The sequence below is a fragment of the Moschus berezovskii genome, chromosome 3, assembly GCF_049115385.1.
Source record: "Moschus berezovskii isolate FMDL1 chromosome 3, NW_MosBer_1.0, whole genome shotgun sequence".
Lineage (NCBI taxonomy): Eukaryota > Metazoa > Chordata > Mammalia > Artiodactyla > Moschidae > Moschus > Moschus berezovskii.
Window position 1 is genome coordinate 22,052,952 of NC_142462.1, and position 27,742 is coordinate 22,080,693.

The following is a 27,742-nucleotide window of genomic DNA, read 5'->3' on the forward strand; positions in this document are numbered from 1 at the left end:
GGGTCGGACACGACTGAGCGACTTCACTTTCACTTTCACACATTGGAGAAGGAAATGGCAACCCACTCCAGTGTTCTTGCCTGGAGAATCCCAGGGACGGGGGAGCCTGGTGGGCTGCCGTCTATGGGGTCACACAGAGTCGGACACGACTGAAGTGACTTAGCAGCAGCAGCAGCAGCTTTCCTTGTGGTATATTTAGTTAATGCCCATTAACTGTTTAAATCATAGTTTGCTGCCCATCTCAGTCCTCAGTTGGAAAAGCTTCCTTGAACTCCCTCAAGGGAAAGCCAACCTCCTCCTTTCCATTAATACTCCCACGTTTCCTGATTATTGAAGAGGATGACATAGCCACACTGGACACCTTTGCCAGAGGGGGAGTTCCCCTGCTATGAGACGGACAGACCTTGAACAAACTGAATGTCACTGCCAACCAGGAAATTTGGGGAGTGGATTTTGCAGTGCTAGGGTCAACAGTGTTCCAACCTGTCCCCTAATTCCCCTGAGTGCTAAAGCACCACATTTAATAGTCTTTCCTAATGTGCTCAATGTTCATATTTCTGCCACAATAATAACTAGCTCAATGCTTTATGATCTGTTTTCATCCAAGTACTACTACTTAACAGTCACTGGAGGAGGAAATGGCGCCACCCTCCATTATTCTTGCCTGGAGCATCCCATGAACAGAGGAGCCTGGTGGGTTAAAGCCCATGGGGTCAAAGAGAGCTGGACATGAATGAGCGAGCGTGCACACACTTAACAGTCACAACCACCTTGTAAGAAAGAAAGAATCTTCTGTATTTTACCAGGGAGGAAACTGAGGCTTAGAGAAGTTCCGGTGCCCGATTTCACAAATACTCAGCTAATTCTCCTTTCCATTCCCTCTTGTTCTTCTCCTGAAATCATTGGAAGATATGCTCCACGAGCAACATGTGAAAAGGCACTAATTGCATACAGGTTCCTAAAGTCACTGGGGCTCTGGTCATTGCATAATATTTCTCTGTGCTCTCAGTTGGCAAAAACAGAGTGACTAGACGTCATTGACAGTTCAATAGGAGTCCTGTGGTTTATCCACAGTATAATTCAGTTGTTATTTGATGACAGAGTATATTAAAATTTATAACACAGAGCCTGCTATCTCCTTCTAAACAACAATGTAATGTTATTAGGAATGAGCTAAAAGTGAGCTTATCTCTTCAAATACCATTTCAGACCCTGAGGGGATCTGTTTTTCCTGCAAAGTTGATAAAATTATATACACCTAAGATAAAAGAAGAAAGAACTATATATGTCAATACATGTTTATTGCATGATTTGAAAAAACAAAGGACCTGAATAATACTTTTTTGAGTAATTTAGAAAGCAGAAATATAATTTTCTACCAAACAGATGGTAAAGGAGGCACAGTATCCGAAAACTGTGCTAACAGCTAGGCAAAAGAGGGTATTGATTGAATCATTAATTTTCAGATAGTGCTTATCAATATTTTTAATTTGGCAAAAATGGGATTACAGTAGGAGAAAGACCCATACTGAAAGGGTTTTATGCCATAAGGGATTGAAGCAACATCCAAACTGCCAGAAATTTGAACAAAATCCACATCAAGAAATGTATGCTGTTAAGTAAACTGCTTCTTTCTGTAGCCTGGCCAGAGAAAGCAAATTGCATGTGCACATATAAACTGTCAACACACAGCAACATGCAAAAATCTTTGTCTCTATCCAAATGGAAGGCAAAATGATCCCTTCTCTATCAGTGTTAAGATAGAAGGCAGGTTTATTCCTTCTGCATCAGCTCCTGGGCCCTCCCTGTCTCATTTGTAACTAACTCCAAATTTTACTTTGTGGCTAGACTGGAGGGTCTGTAACTTTGTTGCAAGAAATTACGAAGTCAAGGCATCCTTGAAGATGCACCCATGATGGTTCCAGCTGTGTTTCATCATGCTGCTGCTGCTGCTGCTAAGTCACTTCAGTCATGTCCGACTCTGTGTGACCCCATAGACGGCAGCCCACCAGGCTCCCCAGTCCCTGGGATTCTCCAGGCAAGAACACTGGAGTGGGTTGCCATTTCCTTCTCCAATGTGTGAAAGTGAAAAGTGAAAGTAAAGTCGCTCAGTCGTGTCCGACCCCTAGCGACCCCACGGACTGCAGCCTACCAGGCTCCTCCATCCATGGGATTTTCTAGTCAAGAGTACTGGAGTGGCTTGCCATTGCCTTCTCCGATACCCAGTACTTAATGGTAAAAAATAAAACCCTTATTGCTTAAAAAAAAAAAAAAGTACTACAAATGCAATACATGTTTACTATGATGAAGTTTAAAAATACAATGAGGAAAAAAAACCTGATTGTTTTTATTTAGAAGTAACCAATTCTGACACACCCTCCTACTGCCTTATCTACATAGCTATATATAATATGTGTATATATTCATCTTTTTTAAAACAGTGAGTTGCTGGTTTTAACCTTCAATAATACTTCTTTGTTCCTTTAACTTAAGATCTCGGAAACTCTTACGGGAAAACTGATGCTGTTTTGAACTGATCTAAAGAGGGTGAAAAATGCTTTAATTAAGTTTTAGTAATATATCTACCTTATAGGACTCTCATGAGATTTGAAATCTTTTAAAAGTACAAGACACCTTCTACAGCCAAACTTTGGATAAATACATAGAAAATACATCACGCCTATTATTCCGCTCAGTATGAGTCTATATGAACCTTTCCACGGATTTCAGTGTGTATCAGTGACCTGCAACACAATGCAAAGAGACTGGCATTGTCTAAACCCAGCTTTGGGAACTAAGGGAAGGGGGCAGGAGTTTGATATCAGACCTAAAGGACTGATGTCAATATCAGGCTCCTTTCTTTGCCCACCTACCTCCCCTGACCATGCACATCATCTTTGCTCCCAAGAACAGAGCTTCTCAGGAGTATTTTTTAAAAACATCTCCTGAAGGCAATGGCAAGCCACTCCAGTACTCTTGCCTAGAAAATCCCATGGACAGAGGAGCCTGGTGGGCTACAGTCCATGGGGTCGCTACTAGTCGGACAAGACTGAGCAACTTCACTTTCACTTTTCACTTTCACACGTTGGAGAAGGAAATGGCAACCCACTCCAGTGTTCTTGCCTGGAGAATCCCAGGGATGGCGGAGCCTGGTGGGCTGCCGTCCATGGGGTCGCACAGAGTCGGACACGACTGAAGTGACTTAGCAGCAGCAGCAGCAGCAGCTTATTCTTAAGATAAGTCTCAAATACTGAAACATCTATGAAGTCCTTGGAACCCTAGACAGAGTTTTGATTTTTTACACTGTATTGAATATTGGATTCCACCAGATCTAAGACACTATTAAGTTGTACCATTATTTTAAAGTGATGCTAAGAAAAAAGATGCTGCCAATTACATTATGACATGCCATTAATTTCACATCTGATGCAATTTCAGAGACGTTGCTTGGAAGGAAAGCTCTGATAAACCTAGACAGCATATTAAAAAGAGTATAGTCAAAGCTATATTTTTACCAGTAGTCATGTACAGATATGAGAATTGGTCCATAAAGAAGGCAGAGTACCAAAGAATTGATGCTTTCAAATTGAAGTGCTGGAGAAGACTCTTGAGAGTCCCTTGGACTGCAAGGAGATCAAATCAGTCAATCCTAAAGGAACTCAACCCTGAATATTCATTGGAAGAACTGATGCTGAAGCTCCGATACTTTGACCACATAATAGGAAAAGCCAGTTCATTGGAAAAGACTCTGATCCTGGGAAAGATGGAAGGCAAAAGGAGAAGAGGGTGGCAGAGGATGAGATGGTTAGACAACATCACTGACTCAATGGACATGAATCTAAGAAAACTCCAGGAGACAGTGGAGGACAGGGAAGCCTGGAGTGCTATAGTCCGTGGGGTCGCAAGGAATCGGGCATGGCTTAGTAGCTGAACAACAATAACACACACTACATGAAGAATGTTCAGTCACATACCATGAACAGACGTTTAGTGCCTACTGCGTAGTAGGTTATGTACAGAAAATTTAAAATTAGAATAGATATCTTTGACAATTCATTTATTTTTTTGGATCGAAATCAAAGCAAAATGTTCATATTTTAACGTTTATGTTTCCATAGAGAATACTCATTTTTCCAGACCTAACATTATGGTCTCAGAGTGGGAGCAGAGGCCATCCATATGGTCTTGAGTCTCTTTATCTCTTTGTAATGTATCCTCAGAGACAACAAAACTTTAAGTTAGACCTCTTTTCAGTTCAAGAAGCATGTCTGGGTTCTTTCAGCTTCAAGATTCCAGCCAGTCACTTAATCCTGTTTTTTAAAAATTCATCAGGTTTGGAAAATGCAGATTTATTCCAATCTATATTTATCATATCTCCTGCTTGGCCAGTTTAATTACCAGATTTATTACTTAAAGAGAGTGAAACTCAGGCCACTTAACTGATTTGTCCCTCAGCATTCAGGGAAGTTCTTTTATGTCTAGGTAAGTCTGTCCAACACAAAGTACAGTCTTGTTCAGGCTCTTTTAATCTTACAGACCCAAATATGTTCTTTCAGTTGCCTAAGACATCTCTTCTCTTGAGCGTCCCTAGTGGGTCAGTTGGTAAAGAAATCTCCTGCAATGTAGGAGACCTGGATTTGATTCCTAGAAGATCCCCTAGAGAAGGAAATGGCAACCTATTCCAGTATTCTTGCCTGGGAAACCCCATGCTCAGAGGAGACTGGCAGGCTACAGTCCATGGGGTCGCAAGAATCGGACACGACTGAGTGACTAAACCACCGCCACCAAACCATCTATAACCAAAGTCCATATTCCCATCTTATTTTAAATCATTCTGCCCCATGTTGGCAGCTGCTTTCTAGTATCCAAATCTAGAATCGTGTGGTTTCCCCTTAGGGAGAGAAAGAGGCATTCCCTATTTATACAGAAGAGTAATTTGCTACCTGGGATATAAACACTGAGCCACTAGCCCGTCAAATGCAAATCTACTGAGACAGTAAGGGAACCACTTTGTATTGCTCCCAGCCTTTCCTCTTTGAGTTTTACCTTTTCTCCTTTTCTTACTTTAAAATGATTAAATTTAAAGCACAAGATAGCAACAGAAACATTAAAAATATTTAAAATGTGAAATTTTTGATGGAGTTTTAAAAAGGCATATTTTATATACCGGTGATCTTTGGTGCAATAAGTTTACCAGCTGTGGACTGCAGGGTAATGGTCTATTTGAGCCCCCTCTCTCCCATTAGGCTGCTCCCTGGGGCCACAAATAAACCCGTTAGCTAGAAAACAAGCTGGAGGAGGCTGAGCAAAGATTTATATCACCTACGGCAAACTTTTTCCTGAAAAGGCAGAAAAATCCCCAATAACTGTGAGGAAGGTGGACTCCAGAAGGCATTAATTAGCAACGGTCCTGAAGGGGAACTTCCAAGGGAATTCAGAGAAGATAGAGACTAAAGGCTGAGACAGGAAGGGGCAGGACTGATATGTGAGGCACTGGCCTTAATTGCTTTTTGGAACTGGCTGAACTGGGCAAAAGACATCCTTATTCTTCAATGAACAGAAACAGTTTTCTCCAGGTCATCTGGATTCTTTGCTCCCCTAAATAAATACTTCTGGATCCAATCAGAGTGGGAGACAAACAAATCTAGTTGTTTAAAAATCCCACTCATATTGCTGAGCTGCTTTCTTATTGATTATAATTGTATCTTTCACTTATAACCTCAGTAAGTAACTGAGGTTCTAATTGTTGATCTTGAAATGTGATGCCAGACCCAAGCCATATTCCTTGAGATCACTGGGTTAATGTTCCTTCATTTAGAAATGTAACTCCTAAAACGGTTTCCCTCAAAAATTGTGGGACGTTTAACCATTCCAATTTTATCTAACACAGATGATTAAAATACATTTAAGCAAGTGTGTGTGTGTCTGCTGCAGACTGAATGTTTGTGTCCTGGCAAAACTCGTATGTTGAAATCTTAACCCCCAGTGTGTGATTGTATTAGGGGATAAGTTTTTTGCGGGAGGGGTGTGGTTAGGTCCTTAGGGTGCAGCTCTCAGGAATGGCCCTAGGGCTCTTACAAAAGGGACCCCAGAGAGCTTTCTGAGCCCTTTCACACTGTGAGGACACAGTGGAAGATGACTCTCTATAAACTAGGAAGCAGAGCCTCACCAAGATGCCTCATCTGCTAGCACCTAGATTCTGAATGTCCCTGCCTCCAGAACTGTGAGAAATAAATGTTTGTTGTTTGAGCCACCCAGCCTATGGTATTCTTGTTACAGCAGTCTGAACGAAGATAGCTTCCAAATGGGATGATGATATCTTCAAAAAAGAATCTTAGATGTCTTTTTGTTTGTATTATATAATAAAGGGCTGATCTAAATTCAAAACTGGTTTTAATCACAAATAAAAACTGTAAATGCAGGTTCAAATAATAGTGTAGCTATCATGTGCTGGTGTTTTCTTTGCATTTCAACCATTTCTGGAAATATAAACATAAACAGCATGATTAAAGAAAAATGAAATTATCTCATGGCTTCATTTCCTGTTTTCATTACTCATTAAAACTTTGATAAGTGTGGTGAATAAAATGTACTACATAATTACAGTGTGCCAGAGATTCCTTTGGACACAACCTACATTAATGGTAAGGTGTTTTTAAATGAAATATGTGTGCCAGGTAATGGATACGGACTTCTAAGATCAACAATCATCTTCCTCTGTGAATTCCTCAGTTCCTTAGCTTATCAGCTGAACACAACAACCATGATAGCCAGCTTTTACTGAGTGCTTGCTATGTGCCAGGTACTGTGCTAGGAGCTTTAGAAGTATCATCTTATTGAACTTTTTGAGAACTCTGTGAGCGAGGTGTGACTATTATCTACATTTTACACACATGGTACCATAAACTTCATTGTATGCTTTCTCTGTGCCTTGTGAGTTTTAGGCAGGGAAGTAAACTCTGGAAGTTCCATGTAATAATTTTAGCATAATAAGAAATTACTTGAAGGATCAATTTTATTTGCAGTGATGAGAACACAGTTTGCTGCCACCAATGGGCTTGATGCTATGTAATAAATATCCTTATCATATGCATAATTCCTGATATATTGTTTTATTTCTAAATTTTAAGATGTTTGCAGAAAGTCAGTTTGGGGGGGGTGGTATGCACAGGCACATGTGTGGTGGTAAAGCATTCTTTCTAGTAATATGTGTAAATCCTATTTTTTTCTACATGTAGAAAATGTCAAGCCACCCAGATATGAAAATAAAAGCCATCAGTTATACCAGTGCCCACAGGGAACCACTGTTAACATTTTGGTACATATTCTCCCAGGTGCTTTTATCCACGTGTGTATAAAAATATATTCAAATTCAATTGGAAACATACTTTATAGCCTGGTTTGATTTTACTGATTTTTAAAAATTCATTTGATAATTGTATATCAAAATGTTTCCTTACAATCATTAAACTTCCCTCTGCTGCTGCTGCTAAGTCGCTTCAGTCATGTCCGACTCTGTGCTACCCCATAGACCTTAGCCCAACAGGCTCCCCCATCCCTGGGATTTTCCAGGCAAGAACACAGGAGTGGGTTGCCATTTCCTTCTCCAATGCATGAAAGTGAAAAGTGAAAGTGAAGTCACTCAGTCGTGTCCGACTCTTAGTGAACCCAGGGACTGCAGTCTACCAGGCTCCTCCATCCATGGGATTTTCCAGGCAAGAGTACTAGAGTGGGGTGCCATTGCCTTCTCCGAAACTTTCCTCTACATAATTTTAAACACAGAATCCCATCTCATGGTTACACTTTAAGAACTAGACCAAGTCCTTATGTTGAACATGTAAGTATAGGTGGAAAAACTTTAAATATAAATTGCTAAAGTCTTCCCCATGTTACAGGTCTTAGATCTTTCATGATTATAAAAGCATTGAACCAAATTTCTATAGATCTTAATCTAAAACTACAACAGAGTTAAAGGCAGCTTCAGAGGAATTTAGTCAATTTTCCTATTTCTACATAGGAACATATCACTGTCTCAGATATATCTTTCTAGAAACTATCTTGAATTTAATGAGGGAAGTATAATATTATGGAGACCTGGTGTCCGGAGCACAGGTTTTGACCCTGGACTAAACACGAGATAAAGCACTCTGGCCTTCCACCTGGACTTTATCACTCTCAGTTACTCTCAGTTTCTATGAGGATTCCATCGCAGGGTTTTTGAAAGATTCCAGGAGATAATGTACATAAAGTGTCCTGCACAGTATACACACTGAACAGATGCTAGATCATTTTATTTACCCTGCATTTCTCAAATCTGTAAGATGTCCTTGCATTTTTCTACAATTCAAGTAAACACATACCAATATTTCTGAAGATCATTACTAAGTCCTGGAAACTGGTTTGACGTTTTCTAGAGTCTACTTTCATAATTCTTAACCATTCAGACCTTCCTAAATTGCAAGACACCAAGTTATACAGGATATATTGCCATTGGTCTGGCCAGTGACACTGATGGTGGGAAATTTCACCATTCTTTATATATTGTCTCGTTGCCATTATAGCAGGAACTCACTGAATTCTTAAGAGATTCTGATGTCATTCACTCGGGTTCCATTTAGAGGCCAGCATGACAAGGATAACTGCTTTCCTGTGTTGTACTTATTTCTTGATACTGATTCTTCCTCTTGCTTAGGAGCAGTTCCTTGTTTCAAGTTAGTTTCATTCGTTTGGGTCTGTTTTCCAAGGTCAGACTATATGGTTTTAATCCTATGGTCCTGTCATCTGCACATGTACTATAATCTATTCTTAAGTTGCTGACTGCATTTACAGCGAATGAGTTAATCTCCACCCTCACAGTTCAATAAGAAGCCATTTATCCATCTATGCAGTGGAGTAGGGACACAGAAATAAAGCCTGCCTCTTTTGGAAGCAGTTTTCTTTTTAATGTGAGTCCAGTAGCTGAGAGTTTCTCTAGCCTTACATGTTTGAGTAGATTTTGGTATGTCATCTGTGTGGATTAGGAGTCTGTAGGCTTTGGCTGTGAAAGCTGCAATTACCAATGTTTGAAAGACATCTATGAGGGTGAGGATATGCAGAAGATAAGCCAAAAGCAAGATATATAATTACCACACCCTGTCTTCCTATCAGGAACTCGGGGTGTTTAAAGCAAATTAGGACCTTGTAGACAGCCCTTCTCCTATCAGGGTGCACCATCAGGTTTCTCGGCAAGTAGGTAATCAATCTCTCAGTCAGGAAGTGCCCACTCTCACATACACGACCAGCTGATAGGCCCTTCAAAGACCAGGGGTGGAGAAGATCCATGCTTCTCTATTATTTACTCAACATTTCCCTGACTCTCTTCCTAAACAGGCAATTTTTATTCAGAGGAAAGAACACTGGGCCTGCAGTCAGGAGAGCTGATTTCCAGTTCTGAATCTCTCATGAGCTATGACCCCAGCCAAGGCTTCAAGCCTCAATTTTCCCATCTGTAAAATGGAAGTCATATAACTACTTCACACAAGTATTGCATATAAAAAGGTCCTACTTATGAAGGGCTTAAAAAATACTATGAAATTTATAGAAAAGAAAAAATCATGGAAAATCACACCATTTCTTTGGAACGCTGAATATTTGTTTTGGTTTTGATCTCTAGTTGAATACTGAACATATATGTTTTTGATATTTATTAGTTTGTTGAATGCCCAGCTCCGCTATGAATAGCTATGACTGGGAAATATTGAGAGAAATTATAAGATGTCTTGTTATTGATAATTAAAACAAAGGAACTAATTCTTTCAAAGGTAAGGGTAGCTTTGACCTGACTCACATTTCTCTACTCAGACTGGTTTTTCTAAGATTTTCTTTAAGGAAAACTCCTTAAAAGTTTTGCAAGAATAAGTGAGGTGAGATTGGCCCTTGAGTAAGGAAAGTGGGCAGCTAAAGCCTAAAGCTTCTCTCTCAGTAACAGATTTTAAGTGCCTTGTTTATTTTCATGTGATTAAGTGACACTTGTATAAATACTTTATTGAGTAATGGTGCTGTGGCAAAACTACAGTTTATGTAGGACACTGCTCCACCCAAGGTGAGCGATTAGAGCAGGTATGTAATCTAAGTCCCCGTCGGCTTCTCCATTCAGCCCTATGAGTAAGTAGTACTAGGAAGGAAGGACAGTGTGGGCCATGTGGAATGGTTGAAGGTGGGACCACAAAGGCAGAAGTCTCTCTGAATGAATGAAGGAAGTGTGAAGGGTGGCAGGGAGACGAACAACTGAAAATTGATTCTGACTACTGATGTCAGTCTATCGAGTTAATGCAAATTAAGGTGGCATGAGATTTGCTTTTTAAAAAGCCTTTTCCCCATGCAGTGTAATAATAACCATCTTATTTTAAATGTAGCCAAGAAGGGCTGTGTTTGCTCATGTGATCCAGTTTCCACACTTCCCACATCTGGGGAAGTATCAGCTAATATTGATTTAGCACTAATTTATACCTGATGGTCAGAGTCAACTAGGAGAGAGGAAAACTGGTACAAATTAGTGAGGCCCTGTGGTCCCTGAAAGTGGTCTGGGGCTCGAATGTTGTATATCAATACAAATCACCCTTTCTGGGAGGGAATGGAAAAAATATTTTAAGCAGATCTGAATCTGCTCTTAATGGCTCTACTGCTGTTGGGCTAAAGATCTCCTTTAAGAATGCTAGGAATGGGTAAGATCAAGTTACATTCTTAGATTTTTATTATGTTTAGCTTATTAATTTGGGAGGTAAGCAAACTAGAAGCAGAACAGGCTTTAAAATACCTGACTTGTTACTGTATTATGAGTAATCACTGTTAGCTGGTTTATTCCATTTACCTTTTCCTCAGTGAAATTCTCTATAATAAATACCCATAAACTACTCATATTTAAATACTGGTGTAGCTGTAGATTACTCAGAACCATAGAATTACATAACCTATCCTTTGAAAACTGTTTTATTTGGGTAATTTCCATAAATTAATGTCAGTTATCAACATTTCCTTGAATTATATTTTGCTAAACACTTGAAGCTCAACATTCAGAAAACGAAGATCATGGCATCTGGTCCCATCACTTCATGGGAAATAGATGGGGAAACAGTGGAAACAGTGTCAGACTTTATTTTTTGGGGCTCCAAAATCACTCGGATGCTGACTGCAGCCATGAAATTAAAAGACACTTACTCCTTGGAAGGAAAGTTATGACCAACCTAGATAGCATATTAAAAAGCGGAGAAATTACTTTGTCAACCAAGGTCCATCTAGTCAAGGCTATGGTTTTTCCCGTGGTCATGTATGGATGTGAGAGTTGGACTGTGAAGAAAGCTGATCACTGAAGAATTGATGCTTTTGAACTGTGGTGTTGGAGAAGACTCTTGAGAGTCCCTTGGACTGCAAGGAGATCCCACCAGTCCATTCTAAAGGAGATCAATCCTGGGTGTTCATTGGAAGGACTGATGCTAAAGCTGAAACTGCAATACTTTGGCCACCTCATGTGACGAGTTGACTCACTGGAAAAGACTCTGATGCTGGGAGGGATTGGGGGAGGGAGGAGAAGGGGACGACAGAGAATGAGATGGCTGGATGGCATCACCGACTCGATGGACATGAGTTTGAGTGAGCTCCAGGAGTTGGTGATGGACAGGGAGGCCTGGTGTGCTGTAATTCATGGGGTCGCAAAGAGTTGGACATGACTGAGGAACTGAACTGAACTGAAACACTAATATTTAGGGCCTGTGATTAAATTTGGGGAACTTTTATTCATTTCTAATCAACAGTCCCCCAAATTTGCCTTATCATATACCTCACTCAGGGAACTTATAAAAAACTATACACCCCTACCCCTCCTGTTCCCAGACCTGCCAAATTAGACGCTACAGGGAACAAGGCTGAAATCTGTTTTTTAGGAAGGTCCCAAGAATGCCTCATGAGCTATATGTTTGGAAAATAGCTGTGCCCTTGTTATATTCCTGATGATGTTAGCACTCTTCAGACCCCAATATTCCCTTTTGCCTACCCCCCTCCTCAGTGACTGCAGGCTTTTTTCTATTCTACCCCACCTGAGATAAGGCACATTCCCACCAACCACTGTGGCCCTCGGCAGTGAGTCCCCGCTGCTGTGGTGGTGGACAGCATCAACCATCTTGGGTAGGGAGGTGATGGAGCAAAGGGGTAGAGGTGTGGTCTGGAAAAGTTTTCCCAGAGATTCCCCTTGACAACCAGTCATAGAAGACATTGCTACCTCCTCGAATGGCCATGTTCAATCTCCCTTTGTGCTAAATAAAAATTTTCTTTCCCTTCACTCTCTTAACTTCCCTTCATCCTGTAATGGAAGGGAAAACACTATTCTATTGTCAGACTTGTGCTGTTGATCAAATCCTCTACTGCCTCATAGAAACTAAATCTCTTAATCTTCCTCATTCAAACTTTTTCTCTTTTAGCTTCCATTAGCCCATCAATAGACGTTTCTTCCCTATTCTTTTTAAACTAAAGCTTTTTATACTTGTTTGGACTCCAGTGAACCCCAAGATCTCATTTTACTTCATGCCTTATGTTTATTGTCAAATTTCTCAGAAAGAGAACTCTATATTAGTTGCATTCATCTCACTATTCTTGTCAACCCAGCTGTACCCTGGCTTCTGCAGAGCCACATTTTATGGACACTGCTGGTGTGAAGATTACCAGTGATGAGATCCAAGGATTTTTCCTTAGCCCCTAACATTCTTCTCCATCTAATAGCTTTTGACATTGCTGATCACCACATCCTTTAAAAAAACACTAATCAATTAATGATCATTGAGTTGTAAGAACAGAATCCTATTCAAATAATTGAAACAATAAGGGGCAGGGTAATTTAAGACCACAGAAACTCTCACAGAAAGTGTAATATCACTGCACCAAGCTTAGAATTAGGAACCAGAAACCTATCGTGCATGTTAAGTCGCTCCAATAGTGTCTGACTCTTTGTGACCCCATGGACTACAGCCCTCCTACAGTCTATATGGACTGTAGACCCATGGACTATAGGCTCCTCTGTCCATGGGATTCTCCAGGCAGGAACACTGGAGTGGACTGCCATGCCCTCCTCCAGGGAACCTATCAGTAAGCAATAAAGTTTTAACAAAGAATTCTTGGGCACCTGCTATATTCTAGGGACTGCTAGGTGTCAAGTGATGAAGTAGTGAACAGAAGATACAAGGTCTCTGCCTTTAGACATTTTACATTCTAATGGGGAAGGCTTATATCAACAGGTAAACAAATATGTATTTACACCGTGTAATGAGCTCTACAGATGAAACAAACTGACCTCGTGATACATTATTATAGGTTATTACTGGTAGGTGGGAACTCAGAAAGGACACTCTAAAGACATGGCAGTTAAGCAGATCTGAAGACTCTGAGGGAGCCAGTCAGGGAATCTGAGAAGCGGGATTATGGAAGGAGTGTTTTAGGCTGAGGATACACGTGTGAAGGTCCTGCAGGGGTGTTTCAGGGGAAATGAATGAAGGCCACTGTGGCTGGAACCTGAAGGGTGAGGGGGTGAGAATAGAGCAAGGTGAGGTTGGAGAAGCTGAGAAGCGGGATTATGGAAGGCATGTTTTAGGCTGAGGTGAAGGTCCTGCAGGGGTGTTTCAGGGGAAATGAACGAAGGCTGCTGTGTCTGGAACCTGAAGGGTAGGGGGGAGAATAGAGCAAGGTGAGGTTGGAGAAGGAGGCAGACTTTTAAAGCTATTTAAAGGAATTTGGATCTCAGTGCAAAGTAATTGGAAGACATAAAACAGATTTAAGTAGGAAATAAGAGGGTCCAATGTATTTCCAGGTTTACCCTAATAAGCAGAAAACAGATTAAAGGTGGCAAGGGTAGAAGGTAGACCAGTTGGCAGCTACAACAACTCAGGTAAGAGATGATGGCAGTTTGGATTAAGGTGGTAGCAGAGGAGATGCATAGACCTGGATGGATTTAATGTCTATCCGTGAGGAGCAAATAAAAGGACCAGCTGATGGGTTAGAGTTGGGGAAGGAAGGAGAGTGGAAAAAAAAAAAAATCAAGAATGTTGCCTGGGTAGTCTTGCTTAGAGTGGATGGTGATACCATGTACTGAAGTGGGGAAAAATGAAGATAGGGAGGGGAGGAAAGGGATACAGAAATTTAGAGTTTTAGTTCTATTTCAGATACGTTAATTTCATATATTCATGGAGACTTGACATGTCATACAGGCAAACGAGTACCTGAAAACAGAATTTGGAGGAAATGTCTACATAAATTTTGGAGTTTGTTACCATTTCATAGTATTTAAAGCTATGGGAAGGACACAGATGACCAAGAAGGTGAGTTCATAGAGAAGAAAGCAGAGAATGGAGCCCAGTTTTTAGAGGCCACTAGAGGGGGAAAAATCCCTGAAGGTCACTGAACCGCAGTGGTTAGAGAAGGAGGAGACAGATCAGTCAACAGAAGCAATTATTTAAAAATGAAGTTGAACCTGACCAACAGTGTTAACTGCTAAAAGTTGGAGTAGGAGGCTAAGGTTCAAGGAACAATCATTGGGCCTGGCATTTTGGAGGCTGCTGACAACACTGATTAGCAGTTTCCACTGGCATGGTGGGAGTGGAAGTCTGAGTTGAGTAGATTGAAGAGCAAATCCGAGTTAACTTGCCGACATCTTTCTCAAGAACGGTTATTGTGAAGGAATCAAAGAATTAGTACCATAGATGGAGAGGGACAGCATAAGAATCTTTTTTTTTTTTTTTAATGTTGGGATAGAGCATATTCATACATAGCGGATGGAGTGAAATGGCAACCCACCGCAATATTCTTGCCTGGAAAATTTCATGGACAGAGCAGCCTGGCGGGCTGCAGTCATGGGGTTGCAAAGAGCTGGACACGACTGAGCACACATGCATACATGTTCAGGACAATCAAGAATCTGATGATTTACAAGAGGAAGGGAATTACTGAAGAAACAAAGCCCCTAAGAAGGAAAGAGGGGAAGGGATTTAAATCACAGTAGAGGAATGGGTTTTGATAGGAGAGGAGAAAATATCACTTGTAACAGACACGAAGGAGAGATGGGCCTGGTTCAAATGCCAAGATTTGTAGAATTGATGGTAGGAATATACTGGAGTTGTGTTAGGGGTAGGCAGGTGTGGGGATGGTTTGAGAAGATTGAACAAGTCATCATGGGAAAATAAACATACTCTCAGTCTCTCTCAGGTCACCTGTTCTCATTTCTATTTTCTGCAAGTCACTTCTTTCTGTTCTTTCAGAAGGCAGGTTCTCTCCACTTCTCCGTTTCTGTGAAAGAAGATGGCCACCCCATGCGCAAGTTTCTGTGATCACCCAGTTCATGCCCTTAATAGGATCACCCAGTTCATGCCCTTAATAGAATAACATTGTATTTCTTAATTCCAAATTTCCAGGGGAGAAAATTTGATTGGTCCAGCTTTGGTCAGTTACCGAACTCAGGTCAAGCCAACCATGGTCAGAAGAACAAGGTCACTGTGTACAAACACAGCTGTCAGGCCTAAGCCTGCTCTGTGTTGGGTAGGACTAGATCTTAGAGAAAGGGCTGTGAGCTCCCAGATCCCCAGAGGCATCGACCAAACATCCTCTGAGACCCCAAACTCTAATTAAGAAGTGCTTCCTAGTTTTGTTTTCTTTGGTTTATTTGTTTACATATCCTCCTCTACTGATGCATAATTTCCCCAAAGTTTGTCCTTAATCCTCTTTTTTTTTTTAACTGCTATACTTTTTTCCCTTGCCAACTTCATTTGTGTCCATGGCTTCAACTACAAAATGAGAATGGATAACCTCTCCCCGATCCCAAACCAAACCTCTGCTCTTCTCAACTATCATTTAAAAACTGTCTTTAAGAACATAAAGAGGAACTAAAAAGCGTCTTGATGAAAGTGAAAGAGGAGAGTGAAAAAGTTGGCTTATAACTCAACATTCAGAAAACTAAGATCATGGCATCTGGTCCCATCACTTGGAAATAGATGGAGAAACAGTGGAAACAGTGTCAGACTTTATTTTTTGGGCTCCAAAATCACTGCGGATGCTGATTGCAGCCATGAAATTAAGATGGTTACTCCTTGGAAGGAAAGTTATGACCAACCTAGATAGCATATTAGAAAGCAGAGACATTAGTTTGCCAACAAAGGTCCATCTAGTTAAGGCTATGGCTTTTCCAGTGGTCATGTATGGATGTGAGAGTTGGACTGTGAACAAAGCTGAGTGCCGAAGAATTGATGCTTTTGAACTGTGGTGTTAGAGAACACTCTTGCAAGTCCCTTGGACTGCAAGGAGATCCAACCAGTCCATTCTAAAGGAGATCAGTCCTGGGTGTTCATTGGAAGGACTGATGCTGAAGCTGAAACTGCAATACTTTGGCCACCTCATGCGAAGAGTTGACTCACTGGAAAAGACTCTGATGCTGTTGCTATTGGGGGCAGGAGAAGAAGGGGACAACAGAGAATGAGATGGCTGGATGGCGTCACCAACTCGATGGACATGACTTTGAGTGAACTACAGGAGTTGGTGATGGACAGGGAGGCCTGGAGTGCTGTGATTCATGGGGTCGTAAAGAGTTGGACACGACTGAGCGACTAAACTGAACTGAACGGAAGAACTCTAAAATATCCACCCCCCCCGCACTGTATCGATATGAGATGATGAATGTTAGCTAAACTATTACTGTAATCATTTCATAACATAGGCAAATCAAGTCTTGATGCTGTACCCCTTAAACTTATACAGAGCTGTATGTCAATTATATCTCAATAAATCAAAGGAAAAAACTGTCTCCCCTTGAATATCCTCTGGTTCCCTTATTTATAACTGAACTCATTATCTTCGCAAGCCTACTCCTTCTCTTGGCTCCCTGTTCTATTAAAGCCACAACTATCCTCTTAGGCATACAAGCCTGAAACTTCAGAGCTATCTGACCTCCTACTTTCAAGGTCCATCAGCTGAGAAGGAGTATCACTTGCACCTTCCCCCCGCCCTGCATGTCCCCTCTCACTTCCCTAAGTCTTGTTACCTAAACTTCCATGGACTCTCCTCAAAGTCTATTATCATCTGCCAGTTTGCAGTCTCCATCCAAGTTGTAGACTCTTCTTGCATTAATCTTCATAAAGCCCAGCTCTGTTGATGTCTGCCCCCCCTCAACTCAAGAATCTTCAACAGCTCCCCACTGCAAACTCAATAAAGTGCAGCTTCCATGACATGTCATGACATGACATCAACAGACCAAGCCTTATCTTCCAGCAGTCAAGGCAGGCTGCTCGATCATCTCCTAACACATCCCCTGTTTTCCTAGTGACAGGACTTCTTCACAGTCTTTCCTGAAGGCTTTCCTCAAAAGTGATCTTTCCCTCCCATAACTTCTATTTGCTTTCCCTGCATATCTCCTATGGAAGCCATGCTAGTTTAGACATGGTTTCTCCTTTATCTGTAGAGATATCTTTTTGCCTCTGATGGATTTCAATTTACCAAAGTGTGAGAACAGGTACAGCCCTTACAGAGTACACAACAGTGTCTTACTTTGAAGGTATTTAATAAGTAACTTGATGAGGAGTTACTAAGGCCTGATGCTAGTATTATTGCTATTAAATACTCATATAGGCTTCTTAAACATATTAATATGAACCTTTTCAACAGGATACTGGGGAGCCCACTGGAAATTGTGTGTTGCAAAAAATTTTTAAATAATTTAAAAAATTTCTCTAGTCAAGCACTGCTGATGAATTGATGGCACTTTAACAACAGTCATTCAACACACTTTTGTGGTAAAAAGTAAACGTCAGTCACATAGGAGGAAATTAATCAATGACAAATTTTAATTACTCTAAACTCTCATTAAAAAGACAGTACTGTGATATTTTTGTGATAATCAAGTACAGTCTGTTCATAGGATCACAACTGCTCTCATATATTGCTGACACTGTGTTTGGAACTAAAACAAATGAAATGTCACAGCAAGGAGAGAATATTTCCAGTTTCCTGGTCCAAAAGTCTATTTAGCCTCTGAATGTGCTGGGTTTGTAGAATATAATCTCTTAGTTAAATGATAAAATACTACTTACATATACCAGCTTAGGGGAAGTGCCCCTCGCATAATAGTAGGCAACAGGAATTGCTGTGAAGATGAAAGCTGAAAAACTGGTGGTCCTCATCACTATTTTCTATCCAGGTAATAATAGTTGCATCCTTTACTCTTTTGATATTTACCAGTTAAAAAAGAAAATATCCCTGATTTTTTATTGCTTCTTCTCAACTTTTTAAAACCAAAGCATAAGGGAAAATCTCTTGACATTAGTCTTAGCAAGGATTTTATGGATATGACACCCACAGCACCACAACAAAAAGAAAATAAACAAGTGAAACTACATCAAACTAGAAGGCGTTCCACACAGAACAAGAAACAATCAACAAAATGAAAAGTCAACCTATATCACGGGAGAAATATTTGAAAATAACATATTTCAATGGGGGTTAATACTGCAAATATATAAGCAACTCATATGAAAGCAAAAAAAGAAAGAAAAACACAATGAATGATCCACTTAAAAAAAATGGGCAAAGGATCTGAATAGAGAATTTTTCTGAAGAAGATATTCAAATGGTCAACAGGTACATGAAAAGGTGTTCAACATCACTAATCAGAGAAATGCAAATTACAACCACACTGAGCTATAACCTCGCTGTTAAAATGGGTATTATCAAAAAGACAAGCAATAGTAAGTACTAATGAGGATATAAAGACATAGGAACCCTTATGCACTGTTGATCGGACTGTAAATTGATGCAGTCACTACTTAAAACATTACAAGTTACTAAAAAACTTAAAAATAGAACTACCATATGATCCAGCAATCCCACTTCCAGGTATATAGCGGAAGGAAATGAAATCAGTCTCTCCAAGAGATATGTGTACTTCCACATTTGCACTATTTACAGCAGCCAAGATATGAAAACAACCTAAGTGTCCATCAATGAATCAATGGATGATAAATGTGATATATATACACAAAGGAGTATTATTCAGTCATAAAAAGAATGAAATTCTGCCATTTGTGACCACACAGATGAACCCTGAAGGCATTATAAGTGAAGTAAGTCAGACGGAGAAAGACAAGTACTATTTGATCTCACTTATACATGGAATCTCCAAACTCGTATAGAGAACAGGGGCAGGGGCAGGGGCTGGAGAGTGGGGGCGATGGTGAAGATGGTCAAAGGTACACACTTCCAGGTATAAGGTGAATACATTCTGGGAATATAATGTGAGGTACAGTGGTTATTTTTAACAACACTAACTTGAATATTTAAAAGTTGCTAAGAGAATACATTTTTAAAGTTCTCATCATAAAAATGTTTGTAACTATGTGAGGTGATGGATGTGTTAACTAACTTTATGACGTTATTTTTCACTAAGAATCTGTAGCAAATCATTACACACCTTAAACTTACACAATCTTTTATGTCAATTACATCTCAATAAAGCTGGGGGGAAAAGAAACAAAGTAAGATGATTATTATTTTCATGAAATGTTCCTTTCTGCTTAATTAAATATATGTATTTTTCAGTTCCCTCACTCAGGCCTCTTGAGAATAACTACTCCCAATAGAGAGACAGAACTAATTACATATCAGCAGATGTCATTCTCTAACTGATCCTCAACTGTCCTCTGTCAATTTCAGTTGGTTATTTTTTTCTGCAGATTTCAACTGCCTTTTCTCCATTACCAATTTCATTCTCCATTTTCAACATCATATGAGCCTACAAGAGCCATGAGGACTAGTATCTTTTACTTTGTTTTTCAGTTCAGTTCAGTCACTCAGTCGTGACCGACTCTTTGCGACCCCATGAATCACAGCATGCCAGGCCTCCCTGTCCATCACCAACTCCCGGAGTTCACTCAGACTCATGTCCATCGAGTCGGTGATGCCATCCAGCCATCTCATCCTCTGTCGTCCCCTTCTCCTTCTGCCCCTAATCCCTCCCAGCATCAGAGTCTTTGTAATGATCATAATACAAGACACACTTTCCTTTTGAATGCTGGCCCCAACTTGAGTATCTGTATAGTTTACAGAAGCCACATGGAACATTTTTCACCCTGTGGCTATGCCTCTACAATAGTGATACACATACAATTGTTATTGTCAATTTTGTTTTCTGATGAAAGGTGCAATTTAGTCTTTGGAACAAGCACTGATTAAAATTTGCTCCTCTCTTAAAAACATTGAGCAAATATTGTCTACCCGGTACCAAGCACTACTATGGAGATTCAGCAATAATAAAACTGATAAAAAGTCTTATCTTCATGGCACCTGTATTCTACATGGACAGAATAAAAAATAATTACAATATACAATGTGTGGATGGTGATAGGTGCTCTGGGAAAGAAAAGTATGAGAGAGAGTGGGGACCATCTAGGGGGTGCTTGCGCTTTTCAAAAGAGTTTTCAGAAAAGCTTTCATTGTGAAGGGGATGACATCTGACTAGAGACCTGGGGGAACTGAGGGAGCAAACCATGTGGGTAACTGGGGCAAGAACTCCTCAGGCAGAGGGAACACCTAGTGCAAAGGCACACGTAGGCTGTCACAAGCTGTAAGGAGTTTTACTGTAAGCATCTGCCAGGGACAAAAATTCAGGCAAGGTTCTTTTTGTTGTTGCTATAAAGAATCCACCTACAAGAGAGTTTAATCAGCTTAAGCTGAACATCAGTGCAGATCTGTTTAGTGTTTTCTCTCAGCCATGACCTCATTTCTAACGCTGACAGCCTGGACTGCCTCTTACATTTGGTTGGGCCTTGGATGCACAGCCTAGCAAATGTGGATGAAACTAGAAGAGGGGGGTTTTGGTAGCTCTGTAGGCCCAATGGTTATCTCATTCTCTTTTCACACAGGACTGCATATTCATCAGATATAGCCAATGATTCCACGTTTTAAAGTAACCTAATGAGATGGCTGGATGGCATCACTGACTCGATGGACATGAGTTTGAGTGAACTCGGGGAGTTGGTGATGGACAGGGAGGCCTGACGTGCTGTGATTCATGGGGTCGCAAAGAGTCAGACATGACTGAGCGACTGAACTGATTGAATGGATAATACAGCCCATTACTGTAAATCAAGAAGTAAGTATAACAGAGTTCTGCCTCAGATAAGCTAATGGTGAGATCTCGTTCCACAAATAACTAAGACACAGGTTACTGAGGACAAACGTGTTTCCCCTGCCACCTGATTGTGCTTTCAGTGGTGTCTTCTTCCAGGTAGGACAACACAAAAAACGAGGTTATTATCAATATTAACATTTACAGAATTTACACGGATTGTTACACTTATATTCAACAAACAGAGATAATCCATACTGGGTGTATGCATTCCATACCTAGCACAGTCTGATAACAACCATGCTCTTCTAGCCTAGAAATTCACACTTCCTTCTAAGGGGTTTCCAATTTACTGGGGAGCATGTTTTCTTTCCTAAAACTAAATTTATATCCTTGGAGCCCACTCCCATCCTCACTAAGCAGAAAATACTATAAAGACCTCTACAAGTGGACATTTGAAAGCAGATACTGGGTTTAGTTTATTTTAGCCCACCTTTCATTTGTTTAGAGACTCGATTCCTTACACATAAAGATCAATATTTTATTTCATGAGAAAAAGGTTGAAGAGATGACCAAGGTATCTTTAGTAAAGAGGTGACTGAACATCCAAATATGTCATGATGACTTGATGATTTATCAGCAACTACAAATAGTATTTTAAGATCATACTAGTTCTCTTTGTGTGTCATTTAGATTTGTTTTGGATATTTAAGATGGTATGACAGTTCAGTTCAGTTCATTTCAGTCGCTCAGTCGTGTCCGACTCTCCGCGACCCCATGAATCACAGCACGCCAGGCCTCCCTGTCCATCACCAACTCCCGGAGTACACTCAAACTCATGTCCACAGAGTCAGTGATGCCATCCAGCCATCTCATTCTCCGTCGTCCCCTTCTCCTCCCGCCCCCAACCTTTCCCAGCATCAGAGTCTTTTCCAGTGAGTCAACTCGTCGCATGAGGTGGCCAAAGTATTGGAGTTTCAGCTTTAGCATCAGTCCCTCCAATGAACATCCAGGATTGATCTCCTTTAGAATGGACTGGTTGGATCTCCTTGCAGTATAAGGGACTCTCAAGAGTCTTCTCCAACACCACAGTTCAAAAGCATCGATTCTTCGGCGATCAGCCTTCTTCACAGTCCAACTCTCACATCCATACATGACCACGGGAAAAACCATAGCCTTGACTAGACGGACCTTGGTTGGCAAAGTAATGTCTCTGCTTTTTAATATACTATCAAGGTTGGTCATAACTTTCCTTCCAAGGAGCAAGCGTCTTTTAATTTCATGGCTGCAGTCAGCATCTGCAGTGATTTTGGAGCCCAAAAAAACAAAGTCTGACACTGTTTCCACTGTTTTTCCATCTATTTCCCATGAAGTGATGGGACCAGATGCCATGATCTTTGTTTTCTGAATGTTGAGCTTCAAACCAACCTTTTCACTCTCCTCTTTCACTTTCATCAAGAGGCTTTTGAGTTCCTCTTCACTTTCTGCCATAAGGGTGGTGTCATCTGCATATCTGAGGTTATTGATATTTCTCCCAGCAATCTTGATTCCAGCTTGTGCTTCTTCCAGCCCAGCATTCCTCATGATGTACTCTGCATATAAGTTAAATAAGCAAGGTGACAATATACAACCTTGACGTACACCTTTTCCTATTTGGAACCAGTCTATTGTTCCATGTCCAGTTCTGACTGTTGCTTCCTGACCTGCATACAGGTTTCTCAAGAGGCAGGTCAGGTGGTCTGGGATTCCCATCTCTTTCAGAATGTTCCACAGTTTATTGTGATCCACACAGTCAAAGGCTTTGGCATAGTCAATGAAGCAGAAATAGATGTTTTTCTGAAACTCTCTTGCTTTCTCCATGATCCAGCGGATGTTGGCAATTTGATCTCTGGTGCCTCTGCCTTTTCTAAAACCTGCTTGAACATCTGGGAGTTCACGGTTTACATATTGCTGAAGCCTGGCTTGGTATGACAGCTTTGAACAAATACAGAAAGCCTTTAAAAGGTATGTTGTTTTAGATCCAAATCAGTAATGATTGGAAAAGATCCTGATGCTGGGAAAGATTGAGGGCATGAGGAGAAGGGGACAACAGAGGATGAGATGGTTGGATGGCATCACCGACTCTATGGACATGAGTTTGAGTAAATTCCGGTAGCTGGTGATGGACAGGGAAGCCTGGCGTGCTGCAGTCCATGGGGTCTGGAGTTAGGCAAAGAGTTGGACACAACTGAGCAACTGAACTGAACTGAAGTATTGATCATTATGACTGTGGCTTGGTATAAATTTATAATAATTGTAATCTAAAGTGTTGAGTTTGTTTCCAGAGATAACATTTCTATAATGAAACCATGCTGTAATCAAATCAACAACTTGGATATTTACCAGCAATTTTTTAAAAACTTTAATCTGTCAATTTTTGTTTTTGATATTCCAAAAAAGTCATCAGAAAGAAACCATTTATCATTCTTTTTCCTCAAGAAGGAATGCAATTTCCTAATGAATGTGGAAATCTTTTATTTTAGATGGAAAAAAATACTGCAATAGGTCAATTATACCAAATTTGAAAGAGTAAAATTTTTACTGTATTCATAATTAATATATTATTACGGAAAGCAAAACTGTATGAACACAGTGGGGATAATAATAGTATCGATGTTGTGGGTTATAGAAGGATTGAAGGAGTTAACACATACAACAGTCTTAGAACAATGACCGACACATGAAATGTTCAATAAATGTTCATCATTATTCTAGTATGTGATAAAGTGAGGAATTGTCACTAGTCTTAATGGGTGCAATCTTGCATTTTTACAGAAAAAGTGGGTTTTCATCCACTTTTTACAGAACTGGGTATGCTTTCTTCTCTGAGGACACAAGGATGCTGAAAAGGATGGCCCCTCTAAGTGACACTGATCCCTGCTTTTAGTGCCTAAAATCAGAGGAAGCTTGTCACTGTGGGCAGACACTAAGAGCAGAGCAATCTGACCCACCAGTTATGCTTTTCTTATCTCATGGAAACTAAGGGAGGTTATCTGATGGAGACCAATCAATTGTTCCTGCTTAAGGTTTCAGTTCAGTGCAGTCGCTCAGTCGTGTCCGACTCTCTGCGACCCCATGAATCACAGCACGCCAGGCCTCCCTGTCCATCACCAACTCCCGGAGTTCACTCAAACTCATGTCCATCGAGTCGGTGATGCCATCCAGCCATCTCATTCTCTGTCGTCCCCGTCTCCTCCCTCCCCCAATCCCTCCTAGCATCAGACTCTTTTCCAGTGAGTCAACTCGTCGCATGAGGTGGCCAAAGTATTGGAGTTTCAGCTTTAGCATTAAGCAGGAACAATTTAGGGGTAAACTTAGGTTCCTGGTAGTCATCTAAAATCTCTGTATCCCTTCAGTTTCACTGCAGAATAAAAACGAAATTTACCACAGTGTATTGTTACATCAAGTCTGGTACTTATTTCTCCCAAGAGGGCATCGGCTTCTGGGAAAGACAACAGGGTACCCTCCATTAATGTATTTAACTGATGGTGTAATGATGTACAACTCCTTGTTGACTCTTGCAATTCCAAGTTATTATCTTGGAACATAAGATTTGACTAACTTTTCACTCCATAGGTTAACTGTAAAAGTATCCACTCAGCGTTCAATCCAACTCCCACACATTGCTTCTGATGGCCTGAAGTTCTTTCGAATAGTCTGCTCTCCATAAAACCTCAGACTACTAAAGTGAGAGAGAAAGGGATGGATTCCAAAACATCCCACTATCAGAACAGGTGGACTTGCAAAGTCAAGTTTGCCTGATGTATCCTCTGTCTCATATTGTACAATCGGCCCCGGAGGGTGGAGTCCTCGTAACCTGCTTCCTCGGGTGTACGCGTGTCTGTGGGTGTTGGGGCAGGACACACGCACGGACCCACTCTCCCAAGGTATCCCAATCAAAGCCCCCCTCTCACCTCAAAGGCTGTCAACTCTCACGCCCCTCCTTGCGCTCACAGCCCCCTCCTCCCTCTTCCAGCCCTTCAAATCCCGCCTCCGGAGTAAGACACCCACTTTTATTGGCAGGTGCTCCTCTCACTCCTAGGCTGAAACCAATCACTAGAGCGCTGGGGGAGGAGGACGGAGCCAATGGGAATGCTCGTTGCGGCAGCTGCCGGTCCCAAGCTCCGGGAGGCGGTGCCGGGGGCGGGGCACGGGTTAGGGGGTTAGTTGCCATTTGGAGTGAGGCGCGGGCAGAAGCGGCGGCGGCGGCGCGGCTCCGCGGAGAGCCGGGCACCTCGAGGCCCTTTTCCCCCTACCCCGGTCCCCAGAAGCAGGGGTCCAGGCCCTCTTTGCAGCTGCCGGCCTCTCCCGCGCGTGCAGCCCCGCGAGTCGGCGTGACCCGGCCGGTTGCCCCTCTCGCCTGTCAGCGCGATGCCCGGGGCGGCGGCGGCGGCGGCTTCGGGCTGCTCGCGGCCCCGGCCGTGACCGCCGCAGCGAGCCCGGGCGCGCGGCGGGGGCCGTTGGACGTGCGCTTTCGCAGCTTCCCCTCCCCCTCGCCGCGGCGGCGGGGGTGCGCGTCGGGAAGGGGGCGCCGCGAGACTCCTCCCCCTGCCCGATCCCCCCGCCCCCCGCCTCACACACTCGCACGCACTGCCGCGCCGGCTCCCACACGCTCGCGCGCCTCCCGCTCCGCGCCGCGGGGTCGGCCGGCGGCGTCCCGGGCCCGCGGAGCCACCATGTCCACCGCCGCCTCCTCGTCCAGTTCCTCCCAGACCCCTCACCCCCCGCCGCAGAGGATGCGGCGCAGCGCCGCGGGGTCCCCGCCCGCCGCCCCCGCCCCCGCCCCCGGCGGCGGGAACGGTGCGGGCGGCGGCGGTGTGGGCTGCGCCCCGGCTGCGGGAGCCGGCCGGCTGCTGCAGCCCATCCGCGCCACGGTGCCCTACCAACTCCTGCGGGGCAGCCAGCACAGTCCCACGCGCCCGCCCGCCGCCGCCGCCGCCGCCGCCGCGCTGGGCAGCCTCCCGGGGCCCGGCGCGGCCCGCGGCCCCAGCCCGCCCAGCCCGACGCCGCCGCCGCCGCCGCCGCCCGCCGCGGCCCCGACCGAGCAGGCGCCGCGGGCCAAGGGCCGCCCGAGACGGTCCCCCGAGAGCCACCGGAGGAGCAGCTCACCTGAGCGGCGGAGCCCCGGCTCGCCCGTCTGCAGAGGTAGCGAGCCCAACCCTTCCGTCCTCCCGGGCTGCGTCTCCCTTCCCCGACGGTGCCCTCCGTGGAAACTTCAGCCTCTCCGGGCTTCTCTTTGCTAGTGCATTCTCGAAGGTGTGAAAAGTGGCTTTGGGAACCTCACCCTCCTGCGGTCGCTGCGGGGCTCGGAGGAGCGGACTGCAGAGCAACTTTTATTTGACCCTTCTTGCAGCCCCTTCAGCTTTTATATACCATCACACGCCTGCATCGAAAGGTTTTTCAGTTTAAGAGCTGATTAGCTCACTCCTGTGTTTGCTGTTTGTAGTGGGGGAAGGAGGAGCTGGGCAAAACATTAAAAAAAAACACGCACACCAACTCGGGCAGCAGATAAGGTGGTGGTTGTAATCTCTACAGCCTCTTTGTGCTTTCCTACAAAGTTCCCATAATGTGTCTGTGCCTACCAGGGTAATTTTTTTCTTTTTTGGAGGGGTGGAGGCACTAGTTATGATGTAAGGATATCCTGTTGGGTGTGTAGAGGGGACAGTTTTGGATGTGCAATTGAAATGTATAGTGTTTGGGGTTTTTTTTTTTTTTTTTGGTCTCCTTTTCTCTACTTTATATAGTCATATGCATCCGGGCGGTACTGCACTGAAAACAGTTTATGCCCAACTCAAGACTTGCATGGTAAATTTCTAAGGACCTATTTGTGGAGTGTGCTCACTCTTTTCCTTCCATTTGTAAGTACACTTAACAGTTCAGTTGAGCTGTTAAAGGATCTCGAGTTTCTTTTCTGTTAGTTGTCAAAGGCGGTGGAGACCTGGTGGATGCTGTCGGCTTCCCTTAATGTTTTGTGTTTTGGTGTGGTTTGGTTTATCTCTAGGGACGCAGTGGCATGATCTAGTTGAGTCCTGGGGGAAAAGAGGGAGATAAGCCAAAACAGGGATGTAAAGCTCATAAGGGAGAGAGGAGGAGTAACTCATGTGATTAGATACCGGGTTAGGGCTACAGATGCTGCTGCTGCTGCTTCTGCATTGTGGAGAGAACCTATCATACTGGTAACAGAGTGGAAAAATCTCTGCTCGGGAGGAAAACATTCTGGAGCTCTGTATGGTGTTTTATATGGTATGTGGCATTTTTTTAATGGAGTTTTCTCGATGAGGGTCTTAGACTTGGAGAAAGTGATTGTGTTACACCGCAGTTTGGGTGTTTTTGTTTTAATATTTCGGACTTGTAATTTGCATGTTGCCAAGGCCCTTGTTTTCAGACCACTTGATGGTGAAGGCAGGGTAAGATGTAGTGCAGTGGTATGTGTACAGGAGCACCAAGAAACACATCCTGTAATCTGTATGCACCAGAAGGAATTTGCTCCCCTACTCCTCCCCCAGGTCAAGCCAGCTGCAGAAACTGACATCCTCCAGCAAATCCTGAATGAATGAATGAAAACAACGTGATCGCCCT

General features: G+C 42.6%; 1 protein-coding gene and 1 long non-coding RNA gene across 5 annotated transcripts in view; one reads left to right on the forward strand and one right to left on the reverse strand.

Moving 5' to 3' along the window:
- Positions 1 to 26,559, reverse strand: part of LOC129552253 (uncharacterized) — a 187,553-nt gene extending 160,994 nt beyond the window's left edge. For all 3 annotated transcript variants that reach the window (XR_008685207.2, XR_008685205.2, XR_016036691.1), the window contains exon 1: positions 26,273 to 26,559. This is a non-coding gene — a long non-coding RNA (uncharacterized LOC129552253). The remainder of the gene's footprint in view (positions 1 to 26,272) is intronic.
- The window catches only part of GLCCI1 (glucocorticoid induced 1), a 111,708-nt gene continuing 109,658 nt past the window's right edge, over positions 25,693 to 27,742 (forward strand). For both annotated transcript variants that reach the window (XM_055420476.2, XM_055420477.2), the window contains exon 1: positions 25,693 to 26,308. In XM_055420476.2, coding sequence (XP_055276451.2) covers positions 25,840 to 26,308 — 469 coding nt within the window. In that variant the 5' untranslated portion in view covers positions 25,693 to 25,839. The remainder of the gene's footprint in view (positions 26,309 to 27,742) is intronic.